The sequence below is a fragment of the Haemorhous mexicanus genome, chromosome 7 (assembly GCF_027477595.1).
Source record: "Haemorhous mexicanus isolate bHaeMex1 chromosome 7, bHaeMex1.pri, whole genome shotgun sequence".
Lineage (NCBI taxonomy): Eukaryota > Metazoa > Chordata > Aves > Passeriformes > Fringillidae > Haemorhous > Haemorhous mexicanus.
In genome coordinates, this window is record NC_082347.1 from 37119849 (window position 1) to 37132234 (window position 12386).

The following is a 12386-nucleotide window of genomic DNA, read 5'->3' on the forward strand; positions in this document are numbered from 1 at the left end:
GACTGAGGGATTCTTTCCCCAGCTTTCAATAAAGTTTTAAATCTATCTAACCAGAACATAATTCAAAGACTTCCTTTTGTCACACTACTAAGCTGGGGTTTTTTGTGAAGAGCTTTGGAAAAAGCTTTTTTTGAAATCCAACTTAGATGCACCCATAAGATCAGCCTTAGTCATATGTTTGCTTTGACAGCTTCAGAGAACTCTGAGAGGAAGCCCTTGCTAACATTCCTTTTTTAGAAGCTGAGCTGACTTTCCCAGGTAGATCATATTCACTCAGGGTACTACTAATTCTATAGTAATGTATCTTCTGCTCCTCCATCCAGTGTAAGCAACAGCTTTACAGACCTGCAGTGTCCAAGATCCTCAATGGAACCTTTTCAACTAACCTGCCACTTTCTACTTGCCATTTTTCTTCAAAGCAGTTTTAAGTGACCCAAGTCACCAACTGTACCACAGAACCCCTGTTTCATTCCTGAATACAGCAGGAAGCCCTGGCGGAGTTCAACCTTGCCCAGGTCATGTGTTTCTATTTATTACTACACATTTCTCACACTTTTATAGCTACCCATGTTTCAGTCAGATCCTATTCTGCCATCTATGAGGGCTCTAGCAGTGGAGTTTCCTCTCTTTCAGTGAGGACTAAGACCATTAATTAATTTTGCTTCTCCATAATGGTCTCTCCTTCCACAAACATTTAACCTGTTCTGAATATTTTTTAATTACAAGTCTTCCCAACTAAGACTCAGTTCACATCCAGCTTAAGGGTCCTTTTTCAAATGAACTTGAATGAGAACATTAATTTTTGCACCGAAACCAGAGACTCAATTGGTATATAACACATTTACCTTTCTTTAGTTTTAAACAGTAACATTTCCAACACTAGTATTATACATGTGTGTGTATGCACATATATGTATCAACACAGATCACATTCACTAAAAAACTGTATGGACATTTTTACCCTTCCTACTTTGTACCTTTTTCTCCTGATTCTTCAGTCGTTCCTGAAGTTCCTTCTTTTCTTTTTCCAGTTGTTCCACTTGTTTAGCCATAATAAAGTCAGGATCCAATTCTTCAAGATCCTACAACCAAGTAAGTTATCAATACAAAAAGGAGAAAAAAACTCCCACAAAAAGTGGTCTTTATCCCCGCAAGTAAAAAAGGTCCCATCCAAACCCAGAACTAAAGTTTACTTAATTGTCTCATTTTTAAGAGAGACTGTAAGACCAGTTGCAGTACAAACCTATGAAACTCAGGCAGCGCAGCAACATAACACTGAAATAACAAAATAACTCCCCACTGCAACAATAAATCCCCTACCTCAATATCAATATCTTTAAATGCTTTGGCTCCCAGTTCAGTCTTCTTAATCTGCTCCAAGCGCTCCCGAACAGTTTTCTTTTTGATCTGCTCATGCTCCTGCAGGATCCTCTCCTTCTCCCTCTCCTTTGCCTCCTGGCGCAGCCTCTCCTCCTCAGCTTTCCTCACTTTCTGCAGTTCTGCTTCCCGTTGTTCCAGCTCTTCCTTTTCTCGCTGGATGTTCAAACTTTCCAGGCGCTCCTTTCTCTCCTCTATGGTCTGACGGCGTGCAAGGATACGCTGGTGCTCTTTCCTGGAATTTTTCAGGAAGGCAGTGACTGCCAGCTGATGCTGTTCTTCCTTCTCTTGCTGGATTTAAATTGAGAATAAGACAATGATGTAAACAGTCCCTCTTTAAAAAGGCAGTAAGCAAAGCAAATGCTTCTCAAGGAAAATGCAAAGTTAACTCTATTCTCCAAACTTGCCAACAGAATGGAAGTACAGCTGTAGGGGCAAATCTAATCACTCATCCAAGTGGCATCCCAGGCAGTACCAAGGGCCCAGAATCATGAGCACATGGAGAAACTTGTCTGTAAAAGACAATATTCTGCAACATGGCTTGGGTATGACAGTTTGACTTTTCCCATCCAAAAATACTGTAGACCCAGATGTTATTGATATTGAAACCTTTGCCTGCAATAGGTGTGTGGGCCAATCTTGTTTGTCTCTGTATGTGTTTACAAGCATATCACCACATGTACTGTATTTCACCAAAGCTGTTCATTTAAATTTTGTTATTTTCCAAACACACCAACAGAAGAAAAATGTAACCTAATTAACACAAAATACTATCAGTGAGATGATAAAAAAATAAGTCAACTACTTAAACATTGTATTTAAAAGCATTTTCATTACCTTGTAAAAAGCACTAGGCTTCTAGACACTAGAACACAGACTGCTCTATAAGCAGCATTCCCACCCCCAGCATTGCCCAGAGCACCCCCCCAGTTCTTTGTGGACATTCATGCTGTACACACAAGGAGGTGTCATTGTGCCAGCACAGGGAGCTGCACATTTCCATGAGTCCAGCCAAACACTGCAGCCCAAATCAGCTCCTCACACTCCCCCAGCCATGCTACTCCTGAAACGTGAGCACTCTCAGGGATATTTTTAGTAACCTGTCACTTCTAGGGCACTCAGTAAAAACACTGAAACATCCGTGCTTTGCTGCAGATCTGCACACATTTAAAGCTAAATGGAGGTGTCAGAAACACCAAAGTAAAAAGCTTTGGTGTTTCTAATGTAATGGTTTTGTGAATTACTAGAAATGCTACAAATTAATAGCTTTTAAGCACCTGACAAAAGTGGAAGGTTTTGACCTGAATAGTGAAGGAAAAAAGGATATCAACTTGTTCTGTAGCTTCTCTAACCACACTGATTGATATTGTTCTTGATACTGTTCTCCAATTTTCCAAGTGTAATGGCCACTAGTGAGTTAAATGAGGAGGATTTATGTTTTATTCAGCTACTAACTGCACTTACATGTCAAGTGCAAGACTAACTGCCATTTCTATCCTCTAATGTATAATTAAAGCATGTTTTTTTCTTCCAAAATGACTATCTAATATCAATCACAAATCAAATCTTTTAAAGGAAAAACTTATATAGAAATACTTTTATCTTAAACACTATAAAACCACTAATATATGTTCAAGAAGTGAGCACTGGGTGTCCTAATATAGTTCTACTTTCTGCATTTATATTTTAAGAATATTAGTTAATATTAAGTATAAGAATATTACTTAATATTACTTAAAACTTAGTATTTCAACTGTAGAGAATCTAACATGGACATGTTGCTATCAGCCTTTGTTCCCTATAGAAGAAATATCTCATATATCAGTTATGAAATCTTTCATAAACCTGAAACAAATGAAAAAATTACCACTGCTCCAGTAAAAGAAGTGAAGGTTTAACTTGCCACAACCTAAGCATGCTGGAAATCTGAAGACTGATTTACACCTTGTTGCTACAGAGCTCTGGAAAAACCTGAAATGTGAGTCTGACCTTGAAGCCAAGAGCCCCAGGGAGGAGGAAAAGAAGTGACAAAGACATGTCAGTTTTTAAGCTGTGGGATGTTTTGTTCTATAAAGCTGCATTCCAGGTTTTTCACAACAGCAGTTTCTCCAGGACAAATAAACAAAGCAGACTCCTGGATTTTCAAAAATGCATGCAAAATTTTAAACAAATCCTAGTTCTGTAGGCTCACATATGGGACAGTTATTATTTGTTACATCCTAAACCTGGTATTTACAAGACTGGAAATTTTAAACTCAGGCCTCTTGTGTACATTTTGCCTTATTTTGGTTAGTTAGAAACTAACTAGCTGAGTGCTTTCAAGAATGACTTCTTTAAAAGCACACAAAAAAAAAAAAAACAACAACTACCACAAAGCTGAAAAAAAAAAAAGAAAGTAAAAGGAACATCTAATCTGAGAAAACACATTCATTAAAATATAAGCTTTGTCAACACTCTCCTAAGACTTTAAACCACTTACCATTAAGTGAGGAGGCTTAATGACTGCAAGAGCCTTAGCCAGAGCTGAGGACATGGCAGTCAGCTGGTTTCTGATCTGCTCAGAAGGCATGCTCTGCAGCTGAGGGCCCAGTGGAGCATCCTCTCTAGTACAGTAATTCAAATCTGAACCAAAACTCAGTGTCCGGGTTGTGTGATCAAGGCGAACCTTTGCAAAAATAGAAAAAAAGGAAGAAAAAGGATTGTATTTTTTTTATTGAACAATTTCTCTGTTGCTCTGTCTATGACCACTATGAGTCAACAGAGGCTCTAAGCAGAAATTACTTGAAAAAAAATTTTGCTACACCACCCAAATTAGTAGGAGAAAAATAGCACTGTTAATGAAGGTTTGATTTATTTCAATGGTTTAGAAAAAAACACCAAACCCAAACAACAACAAAAACAAAATCACTGGAAGAGGCTGAACTTTTCACGAGGCAATGAAATTAGTACTAAAAGACTAATCACTCTTGTCTCTTCCTCCACACTGTCAACCAGTTCCTTTTTATCACATGCAATACACATGAACCCAGACATGACACAGTCTTTCTACAGCCCTCACCTGTAGGTCACAATGCCTGGCTGCATCCACGATACAACGCTCCAGCTGGAAAGCATCCACAAAGGGAACCAGGGTGCACAGACGAGCAAACTCAATGCTTTGATAAATCTGGGCCACCTGAATGTGAACAGAAACATCAGGTATTTTCCCTCAATATAAAGAAATCAGAAGTAGAAGTTGTTGTAGAGGCCTTAAAGTTAACTCAATAAATTGTCAACAAATGAATGCATACATATGAATGCAGTTTCAAGTACTGTTTAAGGTTGTATGAAGGAGACTGGCAGCAGTAACTACATCCAGCTATGCTGCTAATTAGCCTTCAACTATTTCTTTAGCACACCAGAAATAACACTGCTCATCACTGGTAATGAAAGCAGGTCAATGAAATGTGCATTTTATAAAAAACTTCGATACAATAATAAAAAAAAAACACCTAAAACCAAAAGTGAAATACTTCCCTCCCTGACATTACTCCAAAGAGAAGTAATGAAGAAAATCTAGAAGAAACTACACCACTGTACCCCACTATCAAGTATAGCTACTGTAGCTGTATTTAAATGATGCACAAACTGAAGATATGGGTTATATATTAGAAAAATTTATTTGAAAGTCAAACAGTCTTCTATTTGATAGAAAGAAAAATTATTTCAGCATTAAAGTTTCCAACTTATTTTTCCTCCAAAGCACATTCTAACTTATGTATACTTAGGAACATATATAATCTTTACTCATACCTGCTGTAGAAGGCGAAGGATGGTGTTGTTTTGCAGGTGAGGAATGTACAGCTGCAGCTCAGGTTCCTTTTCAGCTTGGTCTTTCACCCAGTTCAGAACCTATCAAAAGTCTGAAAAGTTACTCTATCTTCCTTGACCTGTACAAACTTCACCATTAAAGTTACATTTCTGGTTTACACTCTTAAAACAAGAGCACTTCTGTCCAGATACTGTTTTACTGAAGTGCATCCTTTGATCAGAACACTTACAGTTACAAAGGAGAGCTGACAGTTTTTGTATGAAGGCGACTGACAGCACTGGCAACATTTACCACACTGCTAATTTACCTTCAAGTTCTTTTTAGCACCTCAAATATCTTTGTTCCCACTATCAAAGAAAAAGAACATGATGTGCTACATCAACTGCAGAATTTCCACTAATCAACAGCTCTCACATTATTCCACCTCCCAACACTCTACCTTTTAATAGTAAAACCAGTCATTGGCTCATCTTTCCACTTAGCATACAACCCACTTGCCAGCATATGCCCACGTGTGCACACAGTCTTCTTATTTTGCACCTTTAAACAAAATTACCTCAGTATCATATCCACCAACAAAGCCTTCTGACACATTCCCAAAACTCTGCACCTTCATGGAGCCCTCTGAATAGCACTTAAAAGACCTGAGTGAATTTTCATTCTATTTCAGTAACCTGGCTTACTCTCACATGTCATGCACATGTCATGGTGATGGAACTTCACCAAATCAAGGCTACTACTGAAAAATCAAGCAATAGAAAAAGCTGGTTGATATTTACCACAAATCAATATTGAAATAACAGACTATTAGTCAAGACCAATTACTACACACACAGAGCTACAAAAAACTTACCTTGCTGACACGGGCACTCAACTTAAGCGGGTGAAAGTCTACTTCAAGCCAATTGTAAAGTTCTTTCACTTCTGGGACAACATATTGCACTACATTGAACCTGACCTACAGTCAACAAAAAAAAAAAAAAATCCAAAGCTCTCAACATGAATACAGTATCAATCAATAGTTAATGCTTTAAGAATTTCATATTCAACAAGTTAAACAGGAAACAGATGTGGTTTTTAATACAGGAAATTAAATATTTTTCACTACATTCTTAACTGCAGTGACAGTAGTTCTACACTACATCACTGAAATGTAGTTAAAAAAGGAAAAGTGGACAAAAAACAAACAATCTAAACAGACTATAGTACCATCCTCAGCCATTTCTAAGACACAAGCCTACTACACAAACATAGGCTCACATCCAAACTAAAACCACACATCTCTGTTCATTATTAAATTTCTGAAGCCTTAAATTGTGAGTTTGAGGCAGACTGGAAAGGTACTGCAAGAATTACTTCAAATTGTAAAATGAGCTTTGAACCTAAATTTTAGATATGAGTGCAAATGACTGCAAGAAATTCAAACATTCTCTGAAAATACCCATTACTTAATGTCTAATCTGTTTATGAGTATTGGGGGAGGTCTGAGGATAGATAAATCTAACATCCCTTCAAATTAAACACAAGGAAGTTTTCATAATCACTTCGATCCATATGGTCCAACATTTGACATCTGGCCCGTGCTTATCCAAAACACATTTAAAACAGAAAAATAAGCACTTGCTTCAGTTAATTACACACTTCAGAGTCAGAAAAAAAACCCCAAAGTTCTAGATCACAACATGTTTCAGACCCCTCAGTGTTTCAAATCAGTATTTGTTGCCTGGGTGACATAAAAGACTACATTGAATTGCACACAAGTGTTCATTACCATTGCCATTTCCAAACACTCCTTATGAATCTGCAATTAAGTTCCAATTAACCACAGAGCTGTTTTAGCTTTAAAATTGCTGTCTCACAGCTAAGCAGAGTGCTCTAGAAGGAACAGGACCCAGTGTTATGAAGCTGCTGACCTGAACCCCAGTACCCACCATGTCATTGATGAGGCTGGCCCGTGTGGGGGGGGCCTGCAGCCCCAGCAGAGTGGCCAGGCGCCGCTGCTTCTCCACGATGATTCCATCCATATCCAGGAGACGAGCAATATCAGTTCTCTCTGGAGTTATTGGAATGGACAGGGTGGCCAAAAGGACTCGAGTGGACATCCTGGCGACAAAGCAGAAGGGCAAGAGAACACTTAATAATTCCTGTTTGTGTATGTACTAGTTCAAGAGAGGAATGAGGAGCATCCATGATGCAAAACTGTGTAAAAACACCAGAAATAACAGAGGAGACACCAACTATAGCATGAGAGGAAATAGTGACATCTTGTGAGGAAAATACCACCCCTCCAAAGACAAAAAGAAAACAAACCCCTAGATATTTATTGACTTGCATATCTTTTCAGTAAAGAAAAAGAAGCTTAACTAAGGTGATGCTAATGTTCACAATACTTACACTGCAGCTTTGTAAAACATCCTCCTTGCTCTAGATTTCTTTTGAGGCAATTAGTACTGGCCAATTTAGGCAGAGCTGCTCATAGCCATACATGTCATCTGCTTCTTTTGGGGTACAACTTAGTTTATTTTTGAACCTAAGGGGTTAAAAGCAGATTCTAAGATCACAGCAAGTATCTTTCCCCACCTCTGCATCTCCTCTTGTGTGAGATTCTTTCGCATTTCTCTTGATAAGTGATAAAGGCGGTGAAGGGTGGATGCGTGAAAAAGAGCATTTCCTGATTTCCAGAAGACAGTTGAAACTTTGTGGTAGTAATTTGCCATCAGCTGTGGTTTGGGTGGCTTCTTAGACAATGCAAATAGTCCATGAATATCTTCCACTGCTTTGAAAGCCTCCTAAAAAACCCCAAAACAACCAAATACATCATTATTAGCAAGTTTTTTGGAACATCCCCAAAAAGGAAAAACATAAATTTAATAAAGGTTATAAGACTATAAAATATTTAATACTTCTGAAAGCTGTGATCTTCAGTTTTGTCAGTTACATGAAATTAAATACTTCTTTCTTAATAAATTATTTGGACATTCTCAGCTTAACTATCTGTATTTTTGAAAATTTGTTTCATTCCAATTTTCAAGCTACATACCAAAGTGGGGGGGGAGCCAAACAAAAAATCTCTCAAAGTTCTACCATCAAAGCTTGGTTTGAAATGCTGTGCAGGAACACCAGACTAAGCATACAATATTCTAGATATCAAAACTTTATTCTTTAGCTCTTATCCTCTCTTCATCTTGCTGCATGTACCATGAGACATGAACAGCTCGGAGAAAATTCTGGAAAGGCTGCAGACCAAGCGTGATGGGGAGCCCTGCTGCATACCTGCCACAGCTCCATGCTGATAGCACTGTCCAGCTGCACCAGCCTGGTCTCCAGGTGCATGGACTGGCTGTCAGGGTTGTTGAGGTTGATGGCTGTGCTTTGGTTGTGGTGCCGCTGGATCTGCCCCAGGTGCATCCGCAGGTTATCGCAGAGTTTGCGGAACTCTGCTTTGCGCGTGTACTGCAGGCAGAACTTGAAAGCTGCAAAAAGGAATGATGGCAATGGAAAATGTTCACTAATGGTGACTTCACGGTAGTTCTAAACGGAATTCAAGTATGTAAATCAGTACACTTAAAAAAATCTTCATTGCAGTCAAAAGACATCTCAAACATGATACAATCTGTCACACATAATGAGTAAGTGACAATGCAGCGCATTTTCATCTTGACCTCAAAAGATGAAGATGTTTCCACATAATTAAGATTAAAGAGCAATGGGAATACTTCAAGTCTCTTTAAAAATGTTCCAATTTATGCAGCGATTCCAGCTTTTAGTCTGAACTAAGAGCACACAAAATCCTGTGAATGGCATGAATTCAGGTTTTGGCTTTGTAAAACGTGGCAGAAAAATTCTCCAGTCATCTAAAGATGGTAAAGCTTTCAAATGACTGGACATTACACAGACAAAAACCCGTCATTAATCCCATAGTTCTTAAACACCAGTCCTTGTTCTGGCTTTCAGAGATAAGCACAATCCAAGTGCAGGAAAGAGGTCGAGAAGGGGGGATCGACTGTAGAGGGGATCAAGACCACCCAAAACCCTGGAAGCCCTCCAACCCATTTCCAGAAAGGTCCAGGTGAACAGGTGGAGCATGAGAAGGTATTTGCATAACAAGTGAGAGACTCATCCATAAAAAGGTCAAGCCCAGGTGTGTGTACACCCCAGGTCACCCCCATCGGCTGGATCAACACTAAGGACTGGTGACTTCTCTCTTTTACCCTCCCATTCTTTCTCTCTAACCCTCTCTTTTAACACTCTCTTCCTCTATCCTATTCTTTTACCGCAAACCCATTGCCACATGCTTATACTAGGAGGTCAGGGACTAACACACCAATTTTCATGCCAAGCGTGTCATTCACTACTAAAACTCTATAAGCTTTTGAGGACCCTCTGATTCTTGTTCCTTTTGACCACATGCATCTACAAATCTTGATGTTCCCCTCCCCTTAAGGGGGGAACACCACATCATTATACTTCAAGTTTCCATCTTTTGCACCTACCTTGCTGTGCAATGTCATGGTACAGGCGTTCTACTCGAGAATTATTTCGGAGAAGATCCAAACACTGTCTATAGGACTCCCACAGAAATTTAACCCAGGGTGTCAAAAGCAGGCGGTCAGTACGATCCTGAGTGTCTTCTCCACTTACAGCACTCAAAAGAACACTTCAGTCAGGGCAGTGGGGTAAGGAAAGAGAAAAAAGAGAAATGGTTTATTCCCTACAATTCTTTCTCATCAATTTTTCTTACCAGGTTCTAAGATGAGTCTGGACAAATCTGAACAGCTAATTGCTGCTGAATGGTCTATTGCTTATTTTCAAACTGGTCCCTCATACTGCTCCCTTTTCCTTTAAAGGACGCAGATAATTATTTCCAAGTTTTAAGTTTCAAACTTTGGCTGCTGCATATATGACTGACATGTCCAAGCTCCAGAGGTAAGATATCAGAAACTTGTATCCTTCAAAGGAAAACTAACTCCAGGATTTTCACCTTCTCTTTCCTAGCAGGGAGCTGTGTCCTGTACCTCTGTTAGAGTCAAGTATCAGTGCCAATGCAGACACTTTAGTACTTGCTGACACTTCCCTTTTAGTCACCAGCACTTCTGTCAGAGTTCAGTTCATGTTGACATGTGACACAAATGCTGTGTTATGATCTGCACACATCAGAAACCAGAATACTCACATTAGCATTTCAAATCCTTTACAAATTCTGACATGAAAAAGATGCTTAAATCCATCAGAAGTACGACACAATAATCTTGCATTTAGAACTTCATTCCCTCATCACAGGAATATAAGACAGGGAAAGCATTCCCAAGACACTGAGACCAATTCAGTGCTATGTCCTACATGATCCCTTTCTGCTAAACAATCCACTCAACATGTTGAACTCACAAAAAACCATCTTCCCTAAGCCTTCATTTTGAAAATTCTTTTTGAACTGTTTTTAATATAAAGTCTCAACTCTTGTATCTTTCTACCATTTGCAGTTCTAATTTGCATTCTTGGGTACTACATACACTATTAAACACAACACATCACCAGTGCCTTCTCTAACAGATCAAGAGGTGAATTAAGCAAAAAAGCATGAGAAGTCTAGAAAACAGAAAAAACACCCCAAAAAATCTAGAAAAACCTAAAAAACACTATGGAAACCGTGCTTCTTTAGAGGAGAAGTGTGATTGAGAAGATCCCTTCTCTAATCCTCTGCTATAGAAAGGAGAAGGAAAAGAGAGGTCAGTCAATCTTCACTGTTTAACTATTAGTGGATTCCTCTGTAAAAATTTCAAGCACTGGAAATAACCTGAATGGCACTGCCCCCTATTGAAGACACATCTGTCACCTCTTTTTTGCAACCAACTTCTACTAGAGAGTTTTGCTGTTAACATGTAAATATGGAGCCTTCTACTCCAGGTTTTTATGAGTATTATTTGACTACGACATCTCTATTCCTACACAAGACAAATATTCAGTAATTTTTCCCAATTTTTTATCATTTCTATCACCATTTTATGTTCTCATTAACTCTCCTGTTAATTCTCTCTTGACTGCACTTTTCATGTCCTTTCTTCTATTATCACTTAACCAAGCAAGTATAAAGTAACATTTCCTTTTGTTTGTAGATGCACAATGTGGTCAGAAGAAATGGAGGTTATCACACACAAGAATAACATTGGTCTGATATAATTAACAGCCTTTCTATATCAACTAGTAATGACCAGTTTACCATAATAAGCTCTCCAAAACCACTACAGATGCAGATCTGAGCAGACACTGGAAAGTGGTGACCCAACTCCCAGAACCACTGCACCTAGATTTTCTACTCCTTACTGCTTGCTTTCTTTACTCAGGATTTCATCCAATATAAAATTCCTGCTTTTATCCCTACCTTTAAAACCTCTAGAACACCACTATAATATTCCATTTCAAGACTACCACATTTATATCTCAGCTCTGTGAATAAAATTAGGGATACTTTCTGTGAATTGCTACATTTTAAAGACAGGCTGCACACCTTTCTGGAGTCTGAATATTATCCAAGTCTTCTATGTCCAGTACCATCTGCTGGGATTCTTCCTTAGCTGCTTCTGTTTTTTCTTCAGCTAATTTTAAATAGGCTCGAACAACATCCTCCAAGGATTTGATGTTAACCTACACCAAAGGCAAAAAAATGGGAAGATGTTTCCACCCACAATAGGCAACATATCTTTTAAAATGTAACTGCTACAAACCCAAGAACATCTAAAAGGCAGATTAATCCTAATTCAGGACAAATCAGTTACTTTTAGATTATATCAGCTGACAGATACCACCGTTGCTATAAATACATACAATAAAAAATCAAAAGCCATACCTGCTGGCAAATATTCTTGTACTGGTACAATCCTTCCTTTGCCAGGTGACTCTTGCGCAGATCCACGCAGAGCTCCAGGTACTTCAGCATAATCGGCTCGTGGATTTTCTGCCATGTTCGGTGTTTCTTACTTTTCATAACATCATAGAGAACATCAAGGGCAGGCTGCTTTTTGCCAACCTCAAGAAATTCTGAAAGTAAAATCCCAGTTAGCAAAAACTTGCACACCAGAAGATGCATTTTTTAGGCTAAACAGAGGAAACGTTCAGTATTTCATTAACTCTACCCAGAGTGCACTGATGGTTTGATTTAGTTGGCCAGATCAAAAACATTGGCAACTCAGTGCCAGTCGCT

The 12386-nt window shown here is 38.7% G+C and overlaps 1 protein-coding gene and 1 non-coding gene across 2 annotated transcripts in view; both read right to left on the reverse strand.

The window, feature by feature from the left end:
• Positions 1–12386, reverse strand: part of EIF3A (eukaryotic translation initiation factor 3 subunit A) — a 28907-nt gene that overhangs the window by 12951 nt on the left and 3570 nt on the right. The window contains exons 2-13 of the mRNA XM_059852048.1: positions 12033–12223; positions 11694–11830; positions 9682–9845; positions 8462–8661; positions 7769–7977; positions 7120–7291; positions 6042–6146; positions 5170–5268; positions 4436–4552; positions 3857–4042; positions 1321–1668; positions 978–1082 (exon numbers count right to left, since the gene is read on the reverse strand). Coding sequence (XP_059708031.1) covers positions 978–1082; positions 1321–1668; positions 3857–4042; positions 4436–4552; positions 5170–5268; positions 6042–6146; positions 7120–7291; positions 7769–7977; positions 8462–8661; positions 9682–9845; positions 11694–11830; positions 12033–12223 — 2033 coding nt within the window. The remainder of the gene's footprint in view (positions 1–977; positions 1083–1320; positions 1669–3856; positions 4043–4435; positions 4553–5169; positions 5269–6041; positions 6147–7119; positions 7292–7768; positions 7978–8461; positions 8662–9681; positions 9846–11693; positions 11831–12032; positions 12224–12386) is intronic.
• LOC132330222 (small nucleolar RNA SNORA19) lies at positions 4697–4829 on the reverse strand. The gene has a single exon (XR_009487246.1). It is a non-coding gene; the product is annotated as a small nucleolar RNA SNORA19 (small nucleolar RNA).